The sequence below is a fragment of the Leptidea sinapis genome, chromosome 27 (genome assembly GCF_905404315.1).
Source record: "Leptidea sinapis chromosome 27, ilLepSina1.1, whole genome shotgun sequence".
Taxonomy (NCBI): domain Eukaryota; kingdom Metazoa; phylum Arthropoda; class Insecta; order Lepidoptera; family Pieridae; genus Leptidea; species Leptidea sinapis.
This window is the reverse complement of record NC_066291.1, coordinates 2,662,139-2,684,213: the sequence shown is the minus strand read 5'-3', so window position 1 is coordinate 2,684,213 and position 22,075 is coordinate 2,662,139. Positions and strand designations below refer to the sequence as shown.

At 38.3% G+C, this 22,075-nt stretch overlaps 1 protein-coding gene across 4 annotated transcripts; it reads left to right on the top strand.

The window, feature by feature from the left end:
* Window positions 1-533: 533 nt before the first annotated feature.
* On the top strand, window positions 534-21,194 carry LOC126972815 (zinc finger protein interacting with ribonucleoprotein K-like). 4 transcript variants are annotated; one of them, XM_050819888.1, is made up of 10 exons: window positions 539-794; window positions 1,145-1,540; window positions 3,114-3,227; window positions 5,372-5,494; window positions 7,397-7,519; window positions 9,592-9,742; window positions 11,051-11,153; window positions 12,204-12,330; window positions 14,562-14,631; window positions 15,395-21,194. In XM_050819888.1, exons 2-10 carry the CDS (start codon window positions 1,149-1,151, stop codon window positions 15,476-15,478), a joined length of 1,287 nt encoding a protein of 428 aa, XP_050675845.1. In that variant the 5' UTR covers window positions 539-794; window positions 1,145-1,148; the 3' UTR covers window positions 15,479-21,194. The 4 variants fall into 4 exon arrangements, with proteins under 4 accessions (XP_050675848.1, XP_050675845.1, XP_050675847.1 ...); XM_050819889.1 differs by having other exon boundaries at window positions 781-886; XM_050819891.1 differs by lacking the exon at window positions 5,372-5,494 and having other exon boundaries at window positions 534-794.
* Window positions 21,195-22,075: the final 881 nt, after the last annotated feature.

The window sequence follows — 22,075 nt, the reverse complement described above, 5'->3', positions numbered from 1 at the left end:
TCGAAAAAGCTTTAAGTTAAAAGTTATGAAATAATCTCGACATGAATTTTACTTTGAATGACTCAGAAACAGAGAAACTCGTACTAGTAAAAATATTTTCTGTGATTTTGCATATTAATTAAAAAAAGATCCTCGATGCAGATTATTGGACTATGTAGAACCGGAAAATATAATAAATTACTAAATTGATTTCCCACTGAATTTTAATTTCAATCAGACTTTATAATATTTTTATCAGACTTGACATGTAGAGACCGTGCAAGAAAATTAACAAAAAGAATAGCAAAAACTGAAAAAATTAATTGGCTGTATGGGCTTGAAATCTATGCCTTTCCCAGCAAAGGTCGAAGAAACAAGAAAAAAAATCAGTAGTCGCTGCCTTGACGCTGACATGTGAATTATGACAGAAGACAAGATTTTAAATTTTTCTAAGGGCTAAGGAAAAATCTACAAATCCAATATAATTTTGGTATGTTCATGTAATTAAACAAATTATTGATTATATTTTAGATTTACGTGTATGGATTTGATTTTGATGTTTTCGTTTGATGGAGAAAACAGTGTATTCGAGTATTTTCATTCTCTAGATATTTTTGTTACCACGACATATTTGATATTGAAGAATATACCCTAAAAGTGAACTTTTAGTTCAATGCGTAAACCGTACTCTTCGAAAAAAAATTCTAGCAGAGGCGCCAAAACCTAACATTAGGCTGAATGCTGATTCAAAATGCAAATTGCAAACTGGAACCATAGATATTAGATTTTAATTAATTTAAAAATTCAAATGCAAGGTATTGTGGATACAGTTTACAAATTAGTATTGTGAATTTTAAAATTATTACAATTTGATGTGGCTTGTGGGCCAATAAACTAATAAATAAAGGTGCAAATGAAATGGACTGAATTTGTTTTAGTTGAAGTTAATTAAATAGTTTGGATTATTTGTTTATTTAGTAGTTGTTTAGTATTGTATGTATGAAATATATACGCAAACTACAAAAATATAACTATTGATCGTATAATTTAATAAATTAATCACAAGGATAAATACCACCAATTACCATAATCATGGACCCAAAATTTAAGTTGAATCTATAAGGTTGAATCATATTAAAATATGTTTAACATTTATAATTTACAGGAGAATGGATTCCAAAGATGACACATTTATTATTATAGTTGGTAATGATGAGGAGATTCCTGATATTATTAGTAAATATCAAAATCTTCCTGTTCCTAAAACTGAAATCAAAGATGAACCTGTTGATAATGATATGGAAGAAGAAACATATGATGCCAATGAGTATTCTCAGTTAAAAGTTCCATTAGAACCTTTTTATGATCTGATAACAAGTACACCAAGATGGAGCAGGACTAAAGAGAAAACTGTTGTCTCATTTATTGAAAAACTAAAAGAGAGTTGCCCTGAATTGAATGATGATAAAATGTTGGTCGAGGTCTTAGCACATATAATGAAGGAAACGAAACCTCCAATACTGCCTGCAGGCTACTTTACCAGAAATGGAAATATTTTTAAGTAAGTTGGTTTAATAACATTGAGCTAAAAAAACACTAGGCACAAAATTTTACTGTTATTTTTTTATAGGATTAATATAGATTGACCCTTAGTCAAATACTTTGTCAAAGCCCCAGTTGCTATTCCGCACGCATTGTCTATAAAAAAATTAAATGTTCTTAAAAAATGGCTCTGCTGTAAGACTTACAAGTGAAAGCTATTTGTTTCTAAAGTGGTAGTCATCAAAGTATTGTAAAGGAATCATTTTTGGGAAAATAAATGCCTTTTAACTGTAAGAGCCAAATAATATAATTCATAATGTTATGTACTAAACACACAAACTACAATAAATTAAATTGTACCTAAGTAATAAAGTATAATGATAGCATAAATATAATATATTGAGGGTAATTCACTACTAGCATGCAGATAATATGCTATTTATATAAAAATAAGAAAAAACCATATGGACAGAATGAAAATAAATAACAATGTTATAAATTGAATAAATATAAACGAATACTTTGTAAATGATTTATAAACACAATACTTGTACTTTGCTGAACTTTGACTAAATATATCTTTTTTTTGGCAATAATTCATTATAAAATGTACACATACCTTCAATAACTATAGTACTAGGTTTTGTTTGTATGCTAATAAAGAAGATAAAGTCCTTTGTGATCTTAGGTGTTAAAATTGAGTGTTAAAAATGAGTGATTGTCATTATTTTCTTAATATTGAATAAGTCTTTCTTTTTATACAAAAGAAACGGGCATGTGCACGGAAGGGGCTCATGTAAAATGCTCATGGGAAGTGGTGCCCGTGGACATCTGCAACACCAGGGGTCAAGAGATGAAGCCTTTAAGTTGTATAAATAGGGTTGGGAAAAATGAATTCCACAAAGTGGCTGTTCTAGGCTAGAAGTTACTTGCAAAATACAAGCTTGGAGCATGCCAGATGTCTTCTGTTCACCAAAGATAAAGTTTAGAATTTAACTAGCCCCACCTGATAGTTATGGTACAATCTACAGAAAAGGCATCTGTATGATAATACATATTTTCAAATATTTTGTATGTTGAGTTGAATTTTCTCAATACTTCCATCCACATTCACTTTATAAAATACATCTTCCACTAATTCTATAGCAGATAAGTTAATATAGAGTTGTTTCTTGTTATTAGTACTTGTGTTCTTTTAAGTTTATTTCCCTTGGAATCATGATATGATATAAAACCTTACCTATATATTTAATTTGTACTTACCTATAAACCTTTTAAATTGTGTGTAATAATAAATAAACCGTTTATATTGGTGGTCTCATGCCGTTGCCATGTGGCAACATGAGCAAACAGCAAGTTGATGAATATTCTCCTCATGATGTCTGAATTAAGAACCCACATCTTAGAATTTGGCATATTGGTACATCTAACACCCAATTTGTAACATGCATGATATTATGACTGTTATGACAGAAGATGACTCTTAACATCAGGTTTGCTACTCCTTATTCAATTGTCAATACCCACATTTTTCAACATCAGTAATTATTCTAAGCACAATGTTATTATTTCATTAATTTTTATATTTTCAGTTGTAGTTTATGTGGAGCTCCAGAAACGAATGAACCAGCTATAGGTCGGCATTATCAGAGAACACATGGAGTGCGATACTTGTTCTGTTTTGCTTGTGGTGCTGACTTCAGAAGGTAAGTGGGATGACAGGAGGGCTTTAGTCAAAATTATGTTAAAGCCTGCTTCAGATTATTACAATGCTTTTAAGGCAGGAATTCGCCTGGAACTAACTAATGTGGAATATTAATTATATGTTATGAAGAACTGAATTTTTTCTATGCTCAGAACTAAAAAATAATTATGGTCTGTACCTAATTTCATAAATCCGCAAACAAAAGTACTAAGCAGATACAGAACTGGTTTGATACATATTTTCTGAATATAAGTTTGATGAATATCTATTTTTATAGTGTGTACAAATGTTAAATATTTGAAATTCCTGTAATTGGACAAATTATGTACAGGAAATGTGAAAAATATGCATCAAGACTCATCAAGTTGAGATGCTCATAGTGCGATTGTTTTGCTGTTTTTCAACTCGTTTGTAAGTTCGGAACTACCACTATTGTCTTGTGTCTATAACGTGAAAGTATAATGATTAAAAAAAATCAAAATTTTATATTTTTAATTTTTTTTTCCAATCATCAATTACGATGTCGTGAGCCGATGCTAGAGCCACAGGGTGCGTCAACCGATCGCTAGAGCCACAGGGTGCGTCAACCGATCGCTAGAGCCACAGGGTGCGTCAACCGATCGCTAGAGCCACAGGGTGCGTCAACCGATCGCTAGAGCCACAGGGTGCGTCAACCGATCGCTAGAGCCACAGGGTGCGTCAACCGATCGCTAGAGCCACAGGGTGCGTCAACCGATCGCTAGAGCCACAGGGTGCGTCAACCGATCGCTAGAGCCACAGGGTGCGTCAACCGATCGCTAGAGCCACAGGGTGCGTCAACCGATCGCTAGAGCCACAGGGTGCGTCAACCGATCGCTAGAGCCACAGGGTGCGTCAACCGATCGCTAGAGCCACAGGGTGCGTCAACCGATCGCTAGAGCCACAGGGTGCGTCAACCGATCGCTAGAGCCACAGGGTGCGTCAACCGATCGCTAGAGCCACAGGGTGCGTCAACCGATCGCTAGAGCCACAGGGTGCGTCAACCGATCGCTAGAGCCACAGGGTGCGTCAACCGATCGCTAGAGCCACAGGGTGCGTCAACCGATCGCTAGAGCCACAGGGTGCGTCAACCGATCGCTAGAGCCACAGGGTGCGTCAACCGATCGCTAGAGCCACAGGGTGCGTCAACCGATCGCTAGAGCCACAGGGTGCGTCAACCGATCGCTAGAGCCACAGGGTGCGTCAACCGATCGCTAGAGCCACAGGGTGCGTCAACCGATCGCTAGAGCCACAGGGTGCGTCAACCGATCGCTAGAGCCACAGGGTGCGTCAACCGATCGCTAGAGCCACAGGGTGCGTCAACCGATCGCTAGAGCCACAGGGTGCGTCAACCGATCGCTAGAGCCACAGGGTGCGTCAACCGATCGCTAGAGCCACAGGGTGCGTCAACCGATCGCTAGAGCCACAGGGTGCGTCAACCGATCGCTAGAGCCACAGGGTGCGTCAACCGATCGCTAGAGCCACAGGGTGCGTCAACCGATCGCTAGAGCCACAGGGTGCGTCAACCGATCGCTAGAGCCACAGGGTGCGTCAACCGATCGCTAGAGCCACAGGGTGCGTCAACCGATCGCTAGAGCCACAGGGTGCGTCAACCGATCGCTAGAGCCACAGGGTGCGTCAACCGATCGCTAGAGCCACAGGGTGCGTCAACCGATCGCTAGAGCCACAGGGTGACAGACGGTAGCGGGGACGGGATACTAAGCTATCAGCGGGTAACAGGTTACGGCGTTACCCGCTACCGGCTGACATCTTTAGTACCCCGTCCCCATCACCGTCTGTCACCCTGAGGGACGATCACGCACGAAGTGTTATACTATACTATACTCACTCGTGTTGCACTGTGAGGCCTGCGAGTATGTTATGTACGTCCACATACCTTTAAGCTTGTTTGAGCAAGGTATATGAGGAGAAGTTAAGTAAGAAAAAGGCAGCACTTGTTTTAAACTTAGCTGCTTTGAAAAGGGGTTTCACTAGAATGTCTTCTAATACTAATATCTTACATTAAAATTACTATGCATTCAGAGTTCAGTACATATACGATTTTTGTTCTGCGAAATTCTTGATAGTTGTGAAAAGATGAAAATTGTGGAAATATAAATGTTTCAGCACAACAAATCTATACAAACATGAGAAGCGCTGCAATGCCCCCGACATCGTGCCAGTGTTGATGGCCAGAGCACAACAGATCGGTAACAAGGCCCGTTCTCGTCCATTCCTGCAGAGATACGCGTAAGTAACATATTTACATGACAAGAGTGTCGGAAACTACGCGTAAGTAACATATTTCCATGACAAGAGTGGCGGAAACTATAAACTAACAGACCTGGTCGTTATATTTATTATTTTTGATTATACAGTATGGTTTGTAAATATATGAAATAAATGAAAATACAAGTCATACTGGTCCACAGAAGTATAGTAAAATTAATAATTAAATTAAAATCCCTAAATTGTAAAAGTTAAATTTTCAAAGAAACTAAATATTAAAATTTAATTAGCAAAAAGGAAACAGTCTATTCAGACAACGTACTTTGAACCCGAGGAGCGAAAAGTAATACATACAGTCAATCACTTGAAACAATCGCGGGCTGCGTAAGGCACTAGCTTGGACACTCCAGACATCGGACACACAATTCGAAAGCTCGCGTTAAACTGTATCAACAAATTACAATTAATTAAATAAAGTGGCGAAAATAAATAAGGGCGTGAATAGGACCCCACAATTCTAGTTTATCAATACTTTATTTAAAATTACTTACCAACAACCTAAACAAGGCAGTAAAATCTAGTACTTTTTATTATTTAATAAATTAATGAATGTATAAGCTTTGTAATAAAATATTTGTAAGTTCAGTACTTACGAAATCACTGCTTTCTAAGTGATTTCCTGAGCAGCGAACAAGTAAGTTGGTACGATTTTTGATTGGTGGCTTTCAAATTGCAAACAAGTAATATATTGTTATTGTTTAGTTCTTCCTTATTCACAATTATTATGTCTAAACTACTTCATAATGTATAAAAATAAAAATTCTGAAGCTGTATTTTTACAATAATCATTACATAACTATTTTAAAATAAACTTAACAGCTTATCGTTTATTACAACTCACATTAAAGAAAGCTAATTATCGATAGAAGATGTCTCTACCCTACGCCGTTCGAAGTTCGACCTTGCCTTTGAATAGCGCCGCCGTCAAAGAGATACCGCCGGCACGTGTATTTTATAGCCTAAACACATGGTCGGATTTGGTACGGCGGGACCATAGGATGGTACGGTGGGCGTGGGTGGACACCTCGCACCAACTGGTCGCCGTCACCGTCGTACTCAGTACGGTACGGACGGTCATTATAATAATTTTGTGCGATCGACAATGCGACATACCATCTAATATGGTCGAACACAAACCCCGTGAACGCGAGAGTGCCCCAAGGCTGTTTACTATCTCCCACGCTGTTTCTACTGCATATCAATCATATGTTGGCCATGCAGGTCTGTCGGGAAATCGTTGATCAGTCCTGGGAGAAAATTGTGTTTTATATCGAGTCCTCTCTTGAAAAGGTCGTGGAATGGGGTAAATTGGACCTGGTCCAATTTAATCCCGAGAAGTCTCAAGTTTGCGCATTTACCACTAAAAAACCACACAAAATCTCGAGTGATTGCCAGAACGGTGGCCATCTGGAGGGCAAAGCCAAATTGGCGTCGAAGAAGCTCGGCGTCATTAATAGAACAAGGCAATACTTCAAGCCAGCCCACATTCTAGCGCTCTACAAAGCGCAGCTCCGGCCATCAAGCATTGTTGTCATCTCAGATCTGGCGCACCCCACTATCAGCTCGATCCATTTGACCGCGTGCAACGAAGTGCAGCTCGAATTGTCGGGGATCCAGTGCTCTGTGAACGGCTGGATCACTTGGCGTTGCGTAGAGACGTCGCTTCATTGTGTGTCTTCTACCGAATTTATCACGGGGAGTGTTCCGGAGAGCTGTTTCACCTGATTCCTGCCGCCAAATCCCACCTTCGCACGACACGCCACAAGTTAGGATATCATCCCCACTTTCTGGATGTGTGGCGGTCCTGGCGTGGGCTTTTTTCCACGTACTACAATGAAAATTGTGGAAATATAAATGTTTCAGCACAACAAATCTATACAAACATGAGAAGCGCTGCAATGCCCCCGACATCGTGCCAGTGTTGAAGGCCAGAGCACAACAGATCGGTAACAAGGCCCGTTCTCGTCCATTCCTGCAGAGATACGCGTAAGTAACATATTTACATGACAAGAGTGTCGGAAACTACGCGTACGAGGGGCACACTGAAATGATCGGGAATAGAATATTTCCGATTGAGTTACAATTAAACCTTTATTTAGAATTTGAATACTGGCCTCTTAGAACCTTAATGACATTCATACAATTGAAAAAAAAGTTCAAAAACAAAAACTGTGTTGGTTTAAAGTTGACACGTCGTTGACAGAAATGGAGCTCACGCGTGAACATTTCCGTGCCATAATTTCTCACAATTTTCGTCGCGGCTTATCTCAAGATCAATGTCTCAGTGAACTTGTTTCAATTTATGATGTTGAAGCACCGAGTCAAACGACAATATACCGCTGGTATGCCGAGTTCCGACGCGTTCGTATGTTGCTCAGCACTGTTTCTTCTGCAGGGCGACCAAGAACAGCGGTCACGCCTGAAAACATCGCAGCTGTGCGAACTATTGTATTAGTGACATACGAGCAGATTCAAGCTGTTATCAGTATCGGAATGAGTGCAATTCAGTCGATATTACATAATGAACTTTGTTTAAGAAAGCTAGTTTCCCGATGGGTACCCCACAATTTGTCCGAAGAGCAAAAGGCGGCTCGTGTAGATTGATGCCGGAATACTCTGCAACTCTTCAACGGAGGGAAGTCAAATGCCGTTTATAATATCGTCTCATGTGACTAATCATGGATGTATTCATACGAACCTGAAAGAAGTCAGAAGTTTGGGTCTTCGAAGACGAGGTCTAACCAACGAAAGTGGTTCGCTCCCGCAGCGTGTCAAAGAAAATGTTTGCTACGTTTGTCTCGAAAAAGGGGCATGTTGCTACAATTCCTTTACAGGATCGCAGAACGGCTACCGCTGAATGGTACATCACGAAAATGCGAAAATGCCGTATCCGGCTCGGAGACAAATGATTTTTTGAAGCAGGAAAACGTTGAGCTGATGGGCCATCCTCCGTACAGTCCTGACCTGAGCTCAAACGATTTTTTTACATTCGCTATAATGAAAGATTTATTACGCGGTCAACGGTTTGAAGACCCCGAAGCAGCTGTGGAAGCGTACAAATCAGCCATTTTGTCAATATCAACTTCAGACTGGAATTACTGTTTTAACGACTGGTTTGCACGAATGGAAAAGTACATTAAGTTGAACGGAGAATACTTCGAAAAACAATAAAATACAATTTAGCTATACAGTGCACCTGGTTTTTCTTATTCCCGATCATTTCAGTGTGCCCCTCGTAAGTAACATATTTTCATGACAAGAGTGGTGGAAACTATAAACTAATAGACCTGGTCGTTATATTTAATATTTTTGATTATACAGTATGGTTTGCAAATATATGAAATAAATGAAAATACAAGTCATACTGGTCCACAGAAGTATAGTAAAATTAATAATTAAATTAAAATCCCTAAATTGTAAAAGTTAAATTTTCTAAGAAACTAAATATCAAAATTGAATTAGAAATAAGATAACAGTCTATTTAAACTACGTACTTTGACCCCGAGCAGCGACAACGTAGCTCACGGCGGCGAATTGACTGTTACTTCTCTTCTCGTAAACAAGCTCTTAACAATAACACAATTATTAGCGAAGAAATGAAAATTAATTTTAACATTTCACTTGAACTTTAAGAAAGTTGTATTAATAAATACAGTCAATCACTTGAAACAATCGCGGGCTGCGTAAGGCACTCGCTTGGACACTCCAGACATCGGACACACAATTCGAAAGCTCGCGTTAAACTGAATCAACAAATTACAAATACTTAAATAAAATGGTGAAAATAAATAAGCAAATATAAATAAATTGGCAAATGAGACTTAACATCTTATGTCTCAGGTTGATGAGCGCAATTGTAGTGCCGAATCAGAATTTTTGGGTTTTTCAAGAATCCTGAGCGGCTTTGCATTGTAATGGGCAGGGCGTATAAATTACCATCAGTTGAACGTCCCGCTCGTCTCGTCCCCTATTTTCATCAAATAAAATTAGAGAGATTAAAATGCAACTATTCATTGTAACACTGAATGTACATATTATGTCCTTAATATAAATTGTAGTGTGGAGAAGAAACGGTTTGAGTGCAACCAGTGTTCGGCGACGTTTGTCACCAAGCACTCCATGATGGCGCACGCGATGCTGCACGACGACCAGCGACCATTCCTGTGTCCGCATTGCCCCTCCACCTACACCTCCAGCAACGCCCTCGCGGTGAGTGCACCCACAAATATCTTTTTTTTATTATGAAAATAAAGGACGAGACGAGCAGGACGTTCAGCTGAAGGGAATTGATACGCCTCACCCATTACAATGCAGGATTCTTGAAAAACCCGAAAATTCTGAGCGGCACTACAATTGCACTCGTCAACTTGAGACATACGATGTTAAGTCTCATTTGCCCAGTAATTTCACTAGCTACGGCGCCCTTCAGACCGAAACACAGTAATGTTCACACATTACTGCTTCACGGCAGAAATAGGCGCCGTTATGTTACCCATTATCTAGCCGGCTTCCTGTGCAAAGGAGCCTGCCACTGGTGAACATCTACTTATATTATTTCCACACCGGCTTCTGATAAGGATAACAATCATAAATTATTTGTGATTCCGTGAAATATTCACTTTCCGTCCGCCATCTTGAGAATATTTTCATTCGAATTCCTTCGAACTGCAATAACATTTAAAAATGAAATCGTAACAAAATTTTAGGAACCGAATGGGAATCAAATATTATGTGTCGGACTGTTTAAATTTTTTCGCTTATTGTTGTCGGATTTGTATATTAGGCTTCTGTTTGCGGCCTATTCGGGCCGCTCGCCGCGCGGCCTCTATCCGTGCCAAGCGTCAGATTTTAGCGTTACACGGGAGCGTCAGATTTAGACCCGTTACACAATATTCTTTTCGTATAGATACTTCGTATCTATACTAAACTGCTGCCACTTCGTATATATTCTAATATATATGAAGTGGCAGCTGCCGCGCGCTCTCCACCTCAGTGTGCGTGGTCTTCTGTCTCGCTTTCACTCATGTCGGTGTACGTGGTTGGCGTGACATTCTATCTTTTTCTCTACTCTATACATTCACGCCACTCATTTTATAAATTTATAATATCCGTTGCGATCAGCTGTTTTTTTGCCATTCTGTGGATAAAAAATAACCTGTGTAAATTGTCCCTCACGTCTTTTTTTTTTTCATTATTTTTACGCTTAGTTCCTACGCTTTATAGTTTATCGTATAAAGCTTAGACTATTTATACGTCTAGATAGACTATGACATGTGTGCAATTCACGCACACTAACACAAAGTGTCATACAAATAGCAAGTAAGACGTAGCTTGTCACGCACACTCAACTAATAGTCCTGGTCTGTTTCATCGGTTGTCTAACAGCAAGGGACTCTAATTCGGTAAGCCGATAATTTGGTAGGTCTTGAATCTGTGGTAGAATGAAAAATTTAATTGGCGATTATAGTGTTTTTATAAACCTACTAGAATAAAATTTACTTTGTGACATTTTTTCAGCGACATATGAAGAAGCACTCCGGTATAGAGTACGTTTGCGACTACTGCGGCCGCAAATTCAACGCCAGGTCTTCAATCATTGCGCACTTTGACACACACCTACGTGAGTAGTTATAACTCATTTATTGTAAAAGACATCACTTCGCTTAAACCCTCGCCTAGTATCGGAATACTAGGTCTCGAAATCTCCAGCGATTGCCAACTCCGCGGTCATCTGGAAGGGAAAAGCCAAATCGGCTTAGAAGAAACTGGGTGTCATTATTAGAGAGCAGCGCAAAGAAAAGAAAAGAAGCAGCTCGACCTTTCGGGGATCCAGTGCTCTGTGAGTGGCTAGATCATTAGGCGTTGCGTAGAGACTTCATCGTGTGTCTTCTACCGCATTTTTCACAGGGAGTGTTCCGAAGAGCTTTTTGACCTGATCCCTGCCGCCGTATTCCACCTTCGCACGACACGCCACCTATTAAGATATCATTCCCACCATCCAGTGGCGTTCTCTCACAGTGCGGTTTTCAAGGAACTTTATTCCACGTACAATGCTGTGGAATAAGTAGTAAGTGCAGTGCTTCTAGTACGATACACCATCGGTACCTTCAAAAAAAGCTCCTCTGATGTTGCAAGAGAATGTGTTTAAAACGGCTTTGGTATCGACTAGTTTCAGACCATTGGGAGGTCCTTCATCAGGGTGAGTGTAGTGCGTTTGCGGTGATGTCTCGTCTCAAACTGTGGATTTACGCTCGCAGTGCGCGGCTTGACAGGATAGGGTGTGCCGGCGGTGATGACTGCACGGTATCACTGAAACTATTGTGCACTATTGGTGTTCACGGGTGCACAAAACGTACATTTAGGTCACAAAAGGCACGTTCGTTGGTACGTCTAAAACGTACATTTATTGAACTAGTCGTTATTTTGCGGAAATACATAATTATCCTAATTTTGAGTTATCTTGAGTGTAAATTCCGCTACTATTTGTCTTCAATCAATTCAATACGAGACTCGTGCCAGAATTTGGCAAGTAAACATCTCCTGAGGATGTCTCGTGTAGATGCGAAACACGTGTTGAATTGATTGAACAAAACGTATGTTTAACAATTTAACGATTGGGCTTGAGCTACTTTAAATGTTGACCACCAAATGTTATAAAAATTTGTTATAGCGATGAAGAAGTACCCGTGTGAGGAGTGCGATAACCGCTACTCGCAGAAGGCGGCTCTGTTGCGGCACGTTGACAGCGTGCACAGGAAGTTACCGCCGCGGTTCACCTGCCAGCTGTGCCCCAGACGGTGAGTCATTGTTACCATTGCCACTGACGGCGAGTCTTTGTTACCATTCCTACAGACGGTGAGTCATTGTTACCATTGCCACTGACGGCGAGTCATTGTTACCATTCCTACAGACGGTGAGTCATTGTTACCATTGCCACTGACGGCGAGTCTTTGTTACCATTACTACAGACGGTGAGTCATTGTTACCATTCCTACAGACGGTGAGTCATTGTGACCACTGCCACTGACGGCGAGTTTTTGTTACCATTCCTACAGACGGTGAGTCAGTGTTACCATTGCCACTGACGGCGAGTCATTGTTACTATTGCCACTGATAGCGAGTCGTTGTTACCATTCCTATGGATGGTGAGTCATTGTTACCATTGCCACTGACGGCGAGTCTTTGTTACCATTCCTACAGATGGTGAGTCGTTGTTACCATTGACAGTGACGGCGAGTCTTTGTTACCATTCCTACAGATGGTGAGTCATTGTTACCATTGCCACTGACGGCGAGTCTTTGTTACCATTCCTACAGATGGTGAGTCATTGTTACCATTGCCACTGACGGCGAGTCTTTGTTACCATTCCTACAGATGGTGAGTCATTGTTACCATTGCCACTGATGGCGAGTCTTTGTTACCATTCCTACAGATGGTGAGTCATTGTTACCATTGCCACTGATGGCGAGTCTTTGTTACCATTCCTACAGATGGTGAGTCATTGTTACCATTGCCACTGACGGCGAGTCTTTGTTACCATTCCTACAGATGGTGAGTCATTGTTACCATTGCCACTGACGGCGAGTCTTTGTTACCATTCCTACAGATGGTGAGTCATTGTTACCATTGCCACTGATGGCGAGTCTTTGTTACCATTCCTACAGATGGTGAGTCATTGTTACCATTGCCACTGATGGCGAGTCTTTGTTACCATTCCTACAGATGGTGAGTCATTGTTACCACTACCCGAGCGAATCGAGCGAACGCCCTCAGGCTATTTATTATAAATTTAAGGCCCTCAGGATATTTATTATAAATTTTAGTGTACGATACTGCATATGAAAAAAAAAGAAAAGCCCCTTGTTTAATAAAGTTTCTTGTCCGTTCTTTACACCAGGCATGCCATTTCGTATGGGTGGTAGTTTTTAGACATTCATTAAGTGATTTTAAATTCTATTTCGAATAAAAATATTTTGAATTTGAAAAATATTTGAGTTTAATAATAAAAGTGTACTCAAAAATATAATAAGAAAACGGCACTGCATATGCGCTTTTTATCATATTAAATTAGTTCACTTAAGGGTGCCGAAAGATAATTTCCCTCTAACTTGGTTAAGGGTGGTGCTGGTCAGTGCCCCAAGAGACAAGTTATTGATAGCGATCAGTCCTGAGACATAGTTGGTATTGTCCCACCATGGGAGGCTCCTTTGTTCATTATGCCGGTAGAGGAGTATCACAACGGCGTCTTATTCTACAGTCTAGTAGTGTATAAGAACTGTAATTTGTGTTTTGGTTTGAAGGGCGCCGTAGCTAGCAGAATTTTTGGGCTAAAGAGGCGTAAACTCTTACATATCAAAGTGACGACCGTAATTGCAATACCACTCTAAACCTTAGATCATTTATTAGCCTCTATTTTGAGCAATGTACGCATACTAACACAAATCGCGAGTGTAAGACGTAGCTTGTCACGCATACTGAAGTAATACCCCTTTGCTTTTTTCATCGGTTGGTCTAACAGCTCTATCTAAGTATAAAATGATTATCTATTCTTTGAATGAAATGATGATAAATAAAAATATAAAGTTAGAACTTAAGATTGCGATGTTATTTAGGCTTTTAAATCCCCTAAAAATTAAATCTGCTATGATATTTCAATATATCAACTTGATCAGCATACGGACGTCGTTCCGGGTGCGACTGTCTAATCCCAAAGCTTATCTCACCTCATTAGCTTAGTCCATTGTAATATTTAATATTAATTAATATATTATCCCTAAAGTATCAAAATCACTTTATTCATGTAGGTCACGGAAATGACACTAATGAATGTCAAAAAAAAAAATTTTCTTATCGAATCTACCGCTACTTCGTAAAGGGTTGAGCTAATGAGAAGAAGTAGCAAGAAACTTATTGCCACTATTTTATATAAAGATTACAATTCCATCTATTTATAAATCATTTCAATTACAATATTATAAGTAAAATGATGCAACAAACATACTCAAACGTCAATTATTTTGTGTTTCAGGTGTAACCGAATGTCGATTCTGAAGGAACACATGAAAAAAATGCACGGAATGGTTCTTGTGACACAAAAGGTAAGTTAAACTTTAAATACGTTACGGACTACTTAATTTAAGGAAGTTTAATTGAATTTGATTCGATTTGTATGTTTAGTATCAAATTATAAACATCGCTTTGTGATCTTCGGGTCGATGCAGCAAATATACAAGGCGGAATAGTTATGATAATATTATAATCATTAATATGTGGGTTGTTATTGGTATCATCACCATCATCAGCCGGAAGACGTCCACTGCTGAATAAAGGGCTTCCCCAAAGCTTTCCACCTCGATCGGATCGGATCCTGTACTGCCCTCATCCAACGTATTCTGGTGATCTTGATAAGATCGGTCCCGAGCTTACCAACACTGCGTCTTCCGGTACGTGGTCGCGATTCGAGGACTTTACTGCCCCAACGGCAAACGGAAATTTGAGTTTTTCGCGAACAAACAGACAGACTCATTGGAGGACTTTGATTTATAATATGTAATGATTATAATAATACTAGAGTTAATATAATAATGAAACACTTTTTACACAAATTATCTTGGCCTAAACTAGACTTAGCCTGTACTATGGGTACAAGACAACGATATAATTAATACAATATACTTACTTAAACATACATATAAACATCCAAATCGGAGACAAACATCCATTTTCATCATATTAATGTTTGCACCTACCGGGATTCGAACCCGGGACCTCTAGCTCAGTAGGCTGGGTCACTAACCACTGGGCTATATGGGTCGTATACGATATTTATATTTAATTGTTGTTTATATTTAATTATTGCAGATGTTCTACAGATCAAGAGCGGACTTCAGCCAGATAGAGGTAGAACAAGCCAAGTTAGTCTTGAAGTCGGAGATGGGATTTTAGCAGAAAGACTGTTGGAGATAGAAAATGGTTTTAGATTACTAATTTTTTTATTTATAGTTATTTTTTATCTGCAGTGATGTGTGTATATGCCAGATATGTTTGTATTGATTTAGATTTTAGACACATATGCAGTGGTATACCTGCCTTAGCGGGTTCGAATCCTTCTAGAGACATACATTGGAATTATTATTCTCAACGAAACAGCGTGAAGCCCAGTCATATAATCTAAATAAGAAGGTAATCTAAATAATAATGTTTTAAGTGTTACTCCCTTGTGGGATGACCGTCGTCATATACTTAACGATTGCAACGCTCCGGATATTGTGGGACTCTTTTGCAACAATAATATTTATATTGTAATAATCCAATGACGTTCTATAAATATGGACATATCATTCGCAGTCTGATAACGGAACGGCAAATGTGTGCTTTAAGCCAATGTAAGCACACTTTTCTCCTTAGTCGTGAGTCGACTGTGTGTCAATCAACAAGCCAAGTGTGCTATAAAAAGTGCTTAAATAATACATTAACGATTCGAAATAAGATGGTGTGACTCATCATTGGTAAAGTTATTCTATTATATAAGATTGAGATGCAAAAAGCGGAAGTAATTTAATAAAACGAATATTTTTTCATTTAATATGGTACAATATTATTGACAAGTCCCCAGACCAGACCCGCTTGTAAGAATGGGACAGATGAAAGGACACAATCAGAAATGTATAGACATGGCAGTCCAAGGTTATTATGATGTCATTTGTGGCATGTGCCATATTTCGGCTTTGATTTTGTATGAGTTGCATTGTCTATATGTATAGAACGTCATTGTAATAATCTATAGAACACAGTTTTTAAATGGCGAATATCTTTGTAATTTCTTTTTAACGGTTTACTGTCCACTGTCAAGGATATCCGAGGATCATAGAATACAGAGCATTTAAAAACATAGATTACAGAGTTACTAATATTGTCATTACATTGCCATCAACAATTTATTTAAAAACATCAGTATATAGTTGCAGGTTGTGCAAAAACTTCCACAGTTTATCAAAATAAACATACCTACTCAAATACACCCATATTATAATATACTTACTCAGGTACACCCATATTAAGGCGTTGTATTACGTCCGCCGTTCTGATTAATACTAAATCACTACTTACTCAAGGTTTATTATTTATAATTCGTTCGCACCACTGACCTGTATAAAATGGTGGTATTTAATACCACTGGACAGGCTATTCCATATGTTTGACAGTAAAATTTTGCGCCTATTTGAAGCGCCACTCCCAAGCGTCCAGAGAACTAATTTTGGCGTATAATACAAATAGCTGTGAAAGAACGTACAATACTATGAAACTTTTTTGCATTTTGAATTAATTTCGTTTGTTTTCCGTGTTATTTATACTGCAAGAATCAACGTAATAAAGTGCACATTTTTTTTGTAAATAGTTTTCCACCATCCATCGATGTTTGCTGAGGTTGTCATCACTAGTTTTAGTACCGCAGACTCTCGTTACATGGCCAACAGCGCCAAAATGTCGAATATCAAACAGGCCCAAAAAAGCACTTTGACAGCCGCCAGTCCAGTGGTATATAGTAGAGGTCAGTGATTCGCACAGTATTCGAGTCCAGTTTACAAGCGAGTAGTGTTTTGTGAGATGAACAGTCCACAACGCAATAAAGTGAATAATCTGACTAAGCAAATGGCTACCGCTATTTTAGAAGAGGTGGGTGAGGAAATTTGTTTGATTAAGAAAAGGAAGCTAGCTATTAGGTTACGAAAATGGCTCGTTTGAAGAGAAAATCTAGGAGCTTCCAATTATCTTTTGAAGGAATTACCATTGGAAGAAAATTATGCACTGAAATTTTTAATGTTCAATTTAATTTTTCTAATATAATAGCATAAGTAACTGGCGAGGTGCCATGTTTAATGTGGCTGTGTTTGTTCTTATTTAGATTTCTGATTATTTAGATTTGTATGGGTCCACTTGATGGTAGGCTTCGCTTGCCAGTCCAAAATCATTCCGCGAACTCATTTAGGATCGGGGTTTTAAATGTACTTAGTATAGGTCTCTAGATAGAACTCATTTCAACTATTAGGTAATGTTATCTTACCAGTAAATTGATAAACGATCGGATATTTGTCAGTCAGTGCCAATAACTGCTATACGATCTTAGCGCGTTGGTTAGTGACCCTGACCTCTGAGTTACCAGGGTTTGAACCCCGTTAGGTGCAAACATATTTATAATGAATATGAATATTTAAGTTTTCATACAGTATTAATCTATATACTTAAATATAAAATTCATGTGTCACCAAGTTAGTTGCCGTACATACTCGTCCGAGACGGCTTGATCGATTTTTATAAAACTTTTGTAGGTCGGTAAATTCGGTAGGTGTGAGATGAGGTCGTAAAGAATTTTTATAACCCCTAAAAAATTTTTGCATTACAAATTTTTTGCCGAATTTTGCAACAAAATATGCCAATACAACGTTTGCCGGACTAGCTAGATTAAATATATTTTTATCGGACACATATAGTACATACCTAGTTTGGGGCTCGGTAATTTCTGTTAATAATTGACACAAATGAAGTATTTCTCTTATCTTTGTTTTGGTGACCCAGGTATCAGCACGAACAATTCACAACGAGCAACGCAGAACTGCTCGAACTTCCAGAGTAACCCACTATAAACGGCTTCCCCACGTGACGTTGAGGCATCGTCTCGTTGTGAGTTTTCATCAGCTTCCACATGGACTGATTTACCAGTGGGAGGCTCCTTTCCTGGATGCTGGCTAGATTACGGGTACCACAACGGCGCATTATTCTGCCGTGCAGCGATAATGTGTAACATTATTGTGTTTTGGCCTGAAGGGCGCCGTAGCTAGTGAAATTATTGGGCAAATGAGTCTTAACATCTTATGTCTCAAGGTGACGAGCGCAATTGTAGTGCCGCTCAGGATTTTTGGGTTTTTCAATAATTCTGCACTTCATTATAATAGGCAGGGCGTATCAATTACCATCAGCTGAACGTCTTGCTCGTCTCGTCCCTTATTTTCATAAAAAAATATTCCTTCCGCAGTATTCTACCTTCGCACCTCACGTCACAAACCACCACTATCTGAAGTATGCCGTATACATATCCTGTGCAGTTATCAAGGAACATTCTTCCACGTACAGTGCACTGTGGATTGACCTTCCTTAAAAGGCATTAAAGGCATTTATGTGTTTAAAATTGATTCCTTTAGAATTATTTTGATGTCATTTCAAATATACTAGATAACTTATGTGGTGTTTCCAGGACTATTTTACATACAAGCACCTAAAAGGAATCATTCTGTGATTTCTCTCGTTTTGCTATTTAGTATAGACGGCGCTCATAATTGGCGCTCATTGACAAAATCCCATAAGATTTTGTGTTATCCAGAAAAGGTTAACTATTCCGGTGATGATGATAAATAGCTTCATGCGGGTGGAGTAGTGGTTATTACTACAATTTTTATAACTTTATTGGTTCTGAGTATTTACCTTTATGTAAAAAGTATGGGATACCATATGTCCTTAGACGAATTAACCACAGGACGCGTATCGAGTAGAGTGTTAACCTTTACTTTAGCCACTTACAGAGAGTAATAGCCTTAGTAAGTAATTTGGCGATGTCATTATGATGCGCGATCTCGGTGTGAAACATTATCACAAAAATAGGCAACTGTGCTGTTTCGTCTTGTAAAAAAATAATATATTTATATCATCATAATAACCAAAAGAAACAAAACGAATGCTTTGCTTTTTTATAAAGCGGAGTACCGCGGCCGATTGTAATGCGACATGCGATAGATGGGCAAAAATTTCACTTCATTAGCGGACATTAAAAAAATGTGTCTTTTCACATGTCAACACAACACAACTTCAACCTATTTACATTACATTAGCATTTTTTTCGTATAATAAATAAAATTTGGTTTGTAAACAAAACACAATACGTCATTTTGAAAAGTACTCATTATATTAATATGTACATGCTTAGATTAAGGGTTGGTCTCCGCTGCGCTCCAACTGATACCGCCTATGATCAATAGCTTTTTATTACGGTAACTATTAGATGCTTTTGTGCGTGGCATCTTGATACTCAATGGCATCTTTCCAATTTTGTAACATACGCCTCGTGTTATATACATTAATATTAATAAAAAACAAAATACTTACTGATGATATCCAATCCCAGTGTCTTTCTTATTTCTTGTAGTATTATTTTTACAAAGTTTTAATACGCAACCCGGCATTTTAGTTTCAATTATTAGCAATTTTTAACAGAACATGTGGCACGTCAACGTCACACATTGTTCGAGACTGGCTCGGAAACGCCCACTTGGGCGTTGTATCAGTTGCCGCACTTTTCGACTACGCCTGCGGTATCTAATTGGAGCGTAGCGGAGACCAATCCTTAATGTAAGTGTAAATGCTTCAAAGATACGTAATTTGGCAAGTAATTTGGTGTTGCTCATTCATGCGCTTATAATTTTTATTCCGTACATAAAGAGCTTGAAGTTAACTGTAATTATTTGACAGTTGAAGTCACTCCTCAAACCGCGAAACTTGGTCAATTGTGGTTCCATACATTCTTCTTGGATTTCGTGTCCGGTCCTTTATTCGTTCAAGCATATGCATCCTTCTTTTAGATAAGCCAAACATTAGGGGCCTTACAAATAAACTTGGTATTAGTGTTATACCTGAGAATATATCGCTGACAACACTGTCAATACAGTGATAATTCTGAAGTTTTCCGAATGCCAAAAACAGCCTTGCGAAAACAAACGCGGGATACCTTATACGTCCGAATCACTGACCTATATAAATACCACTGGACAGGCTGTTCCATATGTTTGACAGCAAATTTTTGTGACTGTTTGAAGCGCCACTCGCGAGTGTCCAGAGAACTAACTTTTGACGTATAATACAAATGCTGCGAAGGAACGTTTTTGCATTTTGAACTAATTTCGTTCGGTTTCCGTGTTATTTATACTTCAAGAATCAACGTTATAAAGTACACAATTTTTTATGTAAATAGTTTCCCACCATCTATCGATTTTTGCTAAGAATGTCATCACTAGTTTTAGTACCGCTGACTCTCGCTACATGGCCAACAGCGCCAAAATGGCGAATATCAGACAGGCACAAAACCACTTTGACAGCCAGTCCAGTGGTACATTGTAAGAGGTCAGTGATCCGAATAAACCAATCATAAGCAAAATGTCTATTTGTAAACATTTTGCATAGTCTTGGTTTATTCTCAGATGTAACTTTATACCAAGTTTATGTGTAAGATCGTACTATGTGCTTTATATGACATTACCAATATGTATGTTACGGTTTCACCGCGAGGCACGGATTTTTTTATATATGCGGTGAACCTAATGTCTGCTGGTTACCTGACAAGTATGTATGTATATTTAACGATTCCTGCATAACTTTAGTGGACTGTAATAGGCTATTCCATCTTTTATGTATTTGTTTTTAAACTGAGTATTTTTTCAACTACTTTACCTCCTTTATTTATTTATTTTTATTTTTAAAGCATGAAATCTGAATATTTGTCGGACAGATTGCTAACTATAAGATATGTAACTGATAAATAAAAATTGCAGTACGTTGTTAAAGTATTTGTTGTTTAATTATTTACTATAATATAATAAAGATAAGTATTTAAGTATACTGTGTTATTTATTTCCTTTTTTCGTGGTGTCATTGTAAAATGTAGGTTAGGAACCTACATTTTACATCTCATCTAAGAATCCATTTTATTATAGAGAGAACCCGTTATTATGAATTATATACGTTATTATAAAGTAGTTTATCCTGTATTTCTCTTCAATCCCTCTAAATTTTTTTTTATGGAATAGGAGGACAAACGAGCGTACGGGTCACCTGTTGTTAAGTGATCACCGCCGCCCACAATCTCTTGCAACACCAGAGGAATCACAGGAGCGTTGCAGGCCCTTAAGGAAGGTGTACGCGCTTTTTTTGAAGGTACCCATGTCGTATCGTCCCGGAAACACCGCACAAGGAAGCTCATTCCACAGCTTTAATTAATTATATAATTATATGGGAGATAATAGGTATTATAGGTGAATTTACTAGATGGACCAAATATAGAATAATTTACCAATAGTATCTAGGTAATGAAGGGCCAAAAAACTGAATAGAAAAGTACTGACAAATCTTTTATAAATTTATATTATTACGTGTAATAAAAATTTAGTAATAACTCGATAAGTATAAAATATACCTCTCGGAAAAGTGCCTTTGAATTGAATATGACAACTTGGCCGAAACTTATTTGTAAGAAATATGCTGACAGAAAAGTTGTGAATAAAACCATTTCTAAATTGTTCTTAATATGCGATTTTGTTTGTCTTTTCAATATTTTGACGAAAAGCCAATAATGGCTGTATATAATATATATACAAAGGTATCACAAGGCTTCAAAAAGATGCCTTCGTTAAATTTTTAAATGGATGTTATTTGCTATGTGTATATTCGGCCTCATTCTGCTTTTCATGAACAACGTCCTTTATTTCCAAATCAGTCATA

Bases quoted from the DNA above. Each gene is read 5' to 3' on its own strand.
- LOC126972815 (XM_050819888.1), top strand. From the start codon at position 1,149: ATGGATTCCAAAGATGACACATTTATTATTATAGTTGGTAATGATGAG. The intron at 5,495-7,396 runs GTAAGTAACATA...TAAATGTTTCAG, and splicing joins CCATTCCTGCAGAGATACGC to CACAACAAATCTATACAAAC. The intron at 9,743-11,050 runs GTGAGTGCACCC...ACATTTTTTCAG, and splicing joins CCTCCAGCAACGCCCTCGCG to CGACATATGAAGAAGCACTC.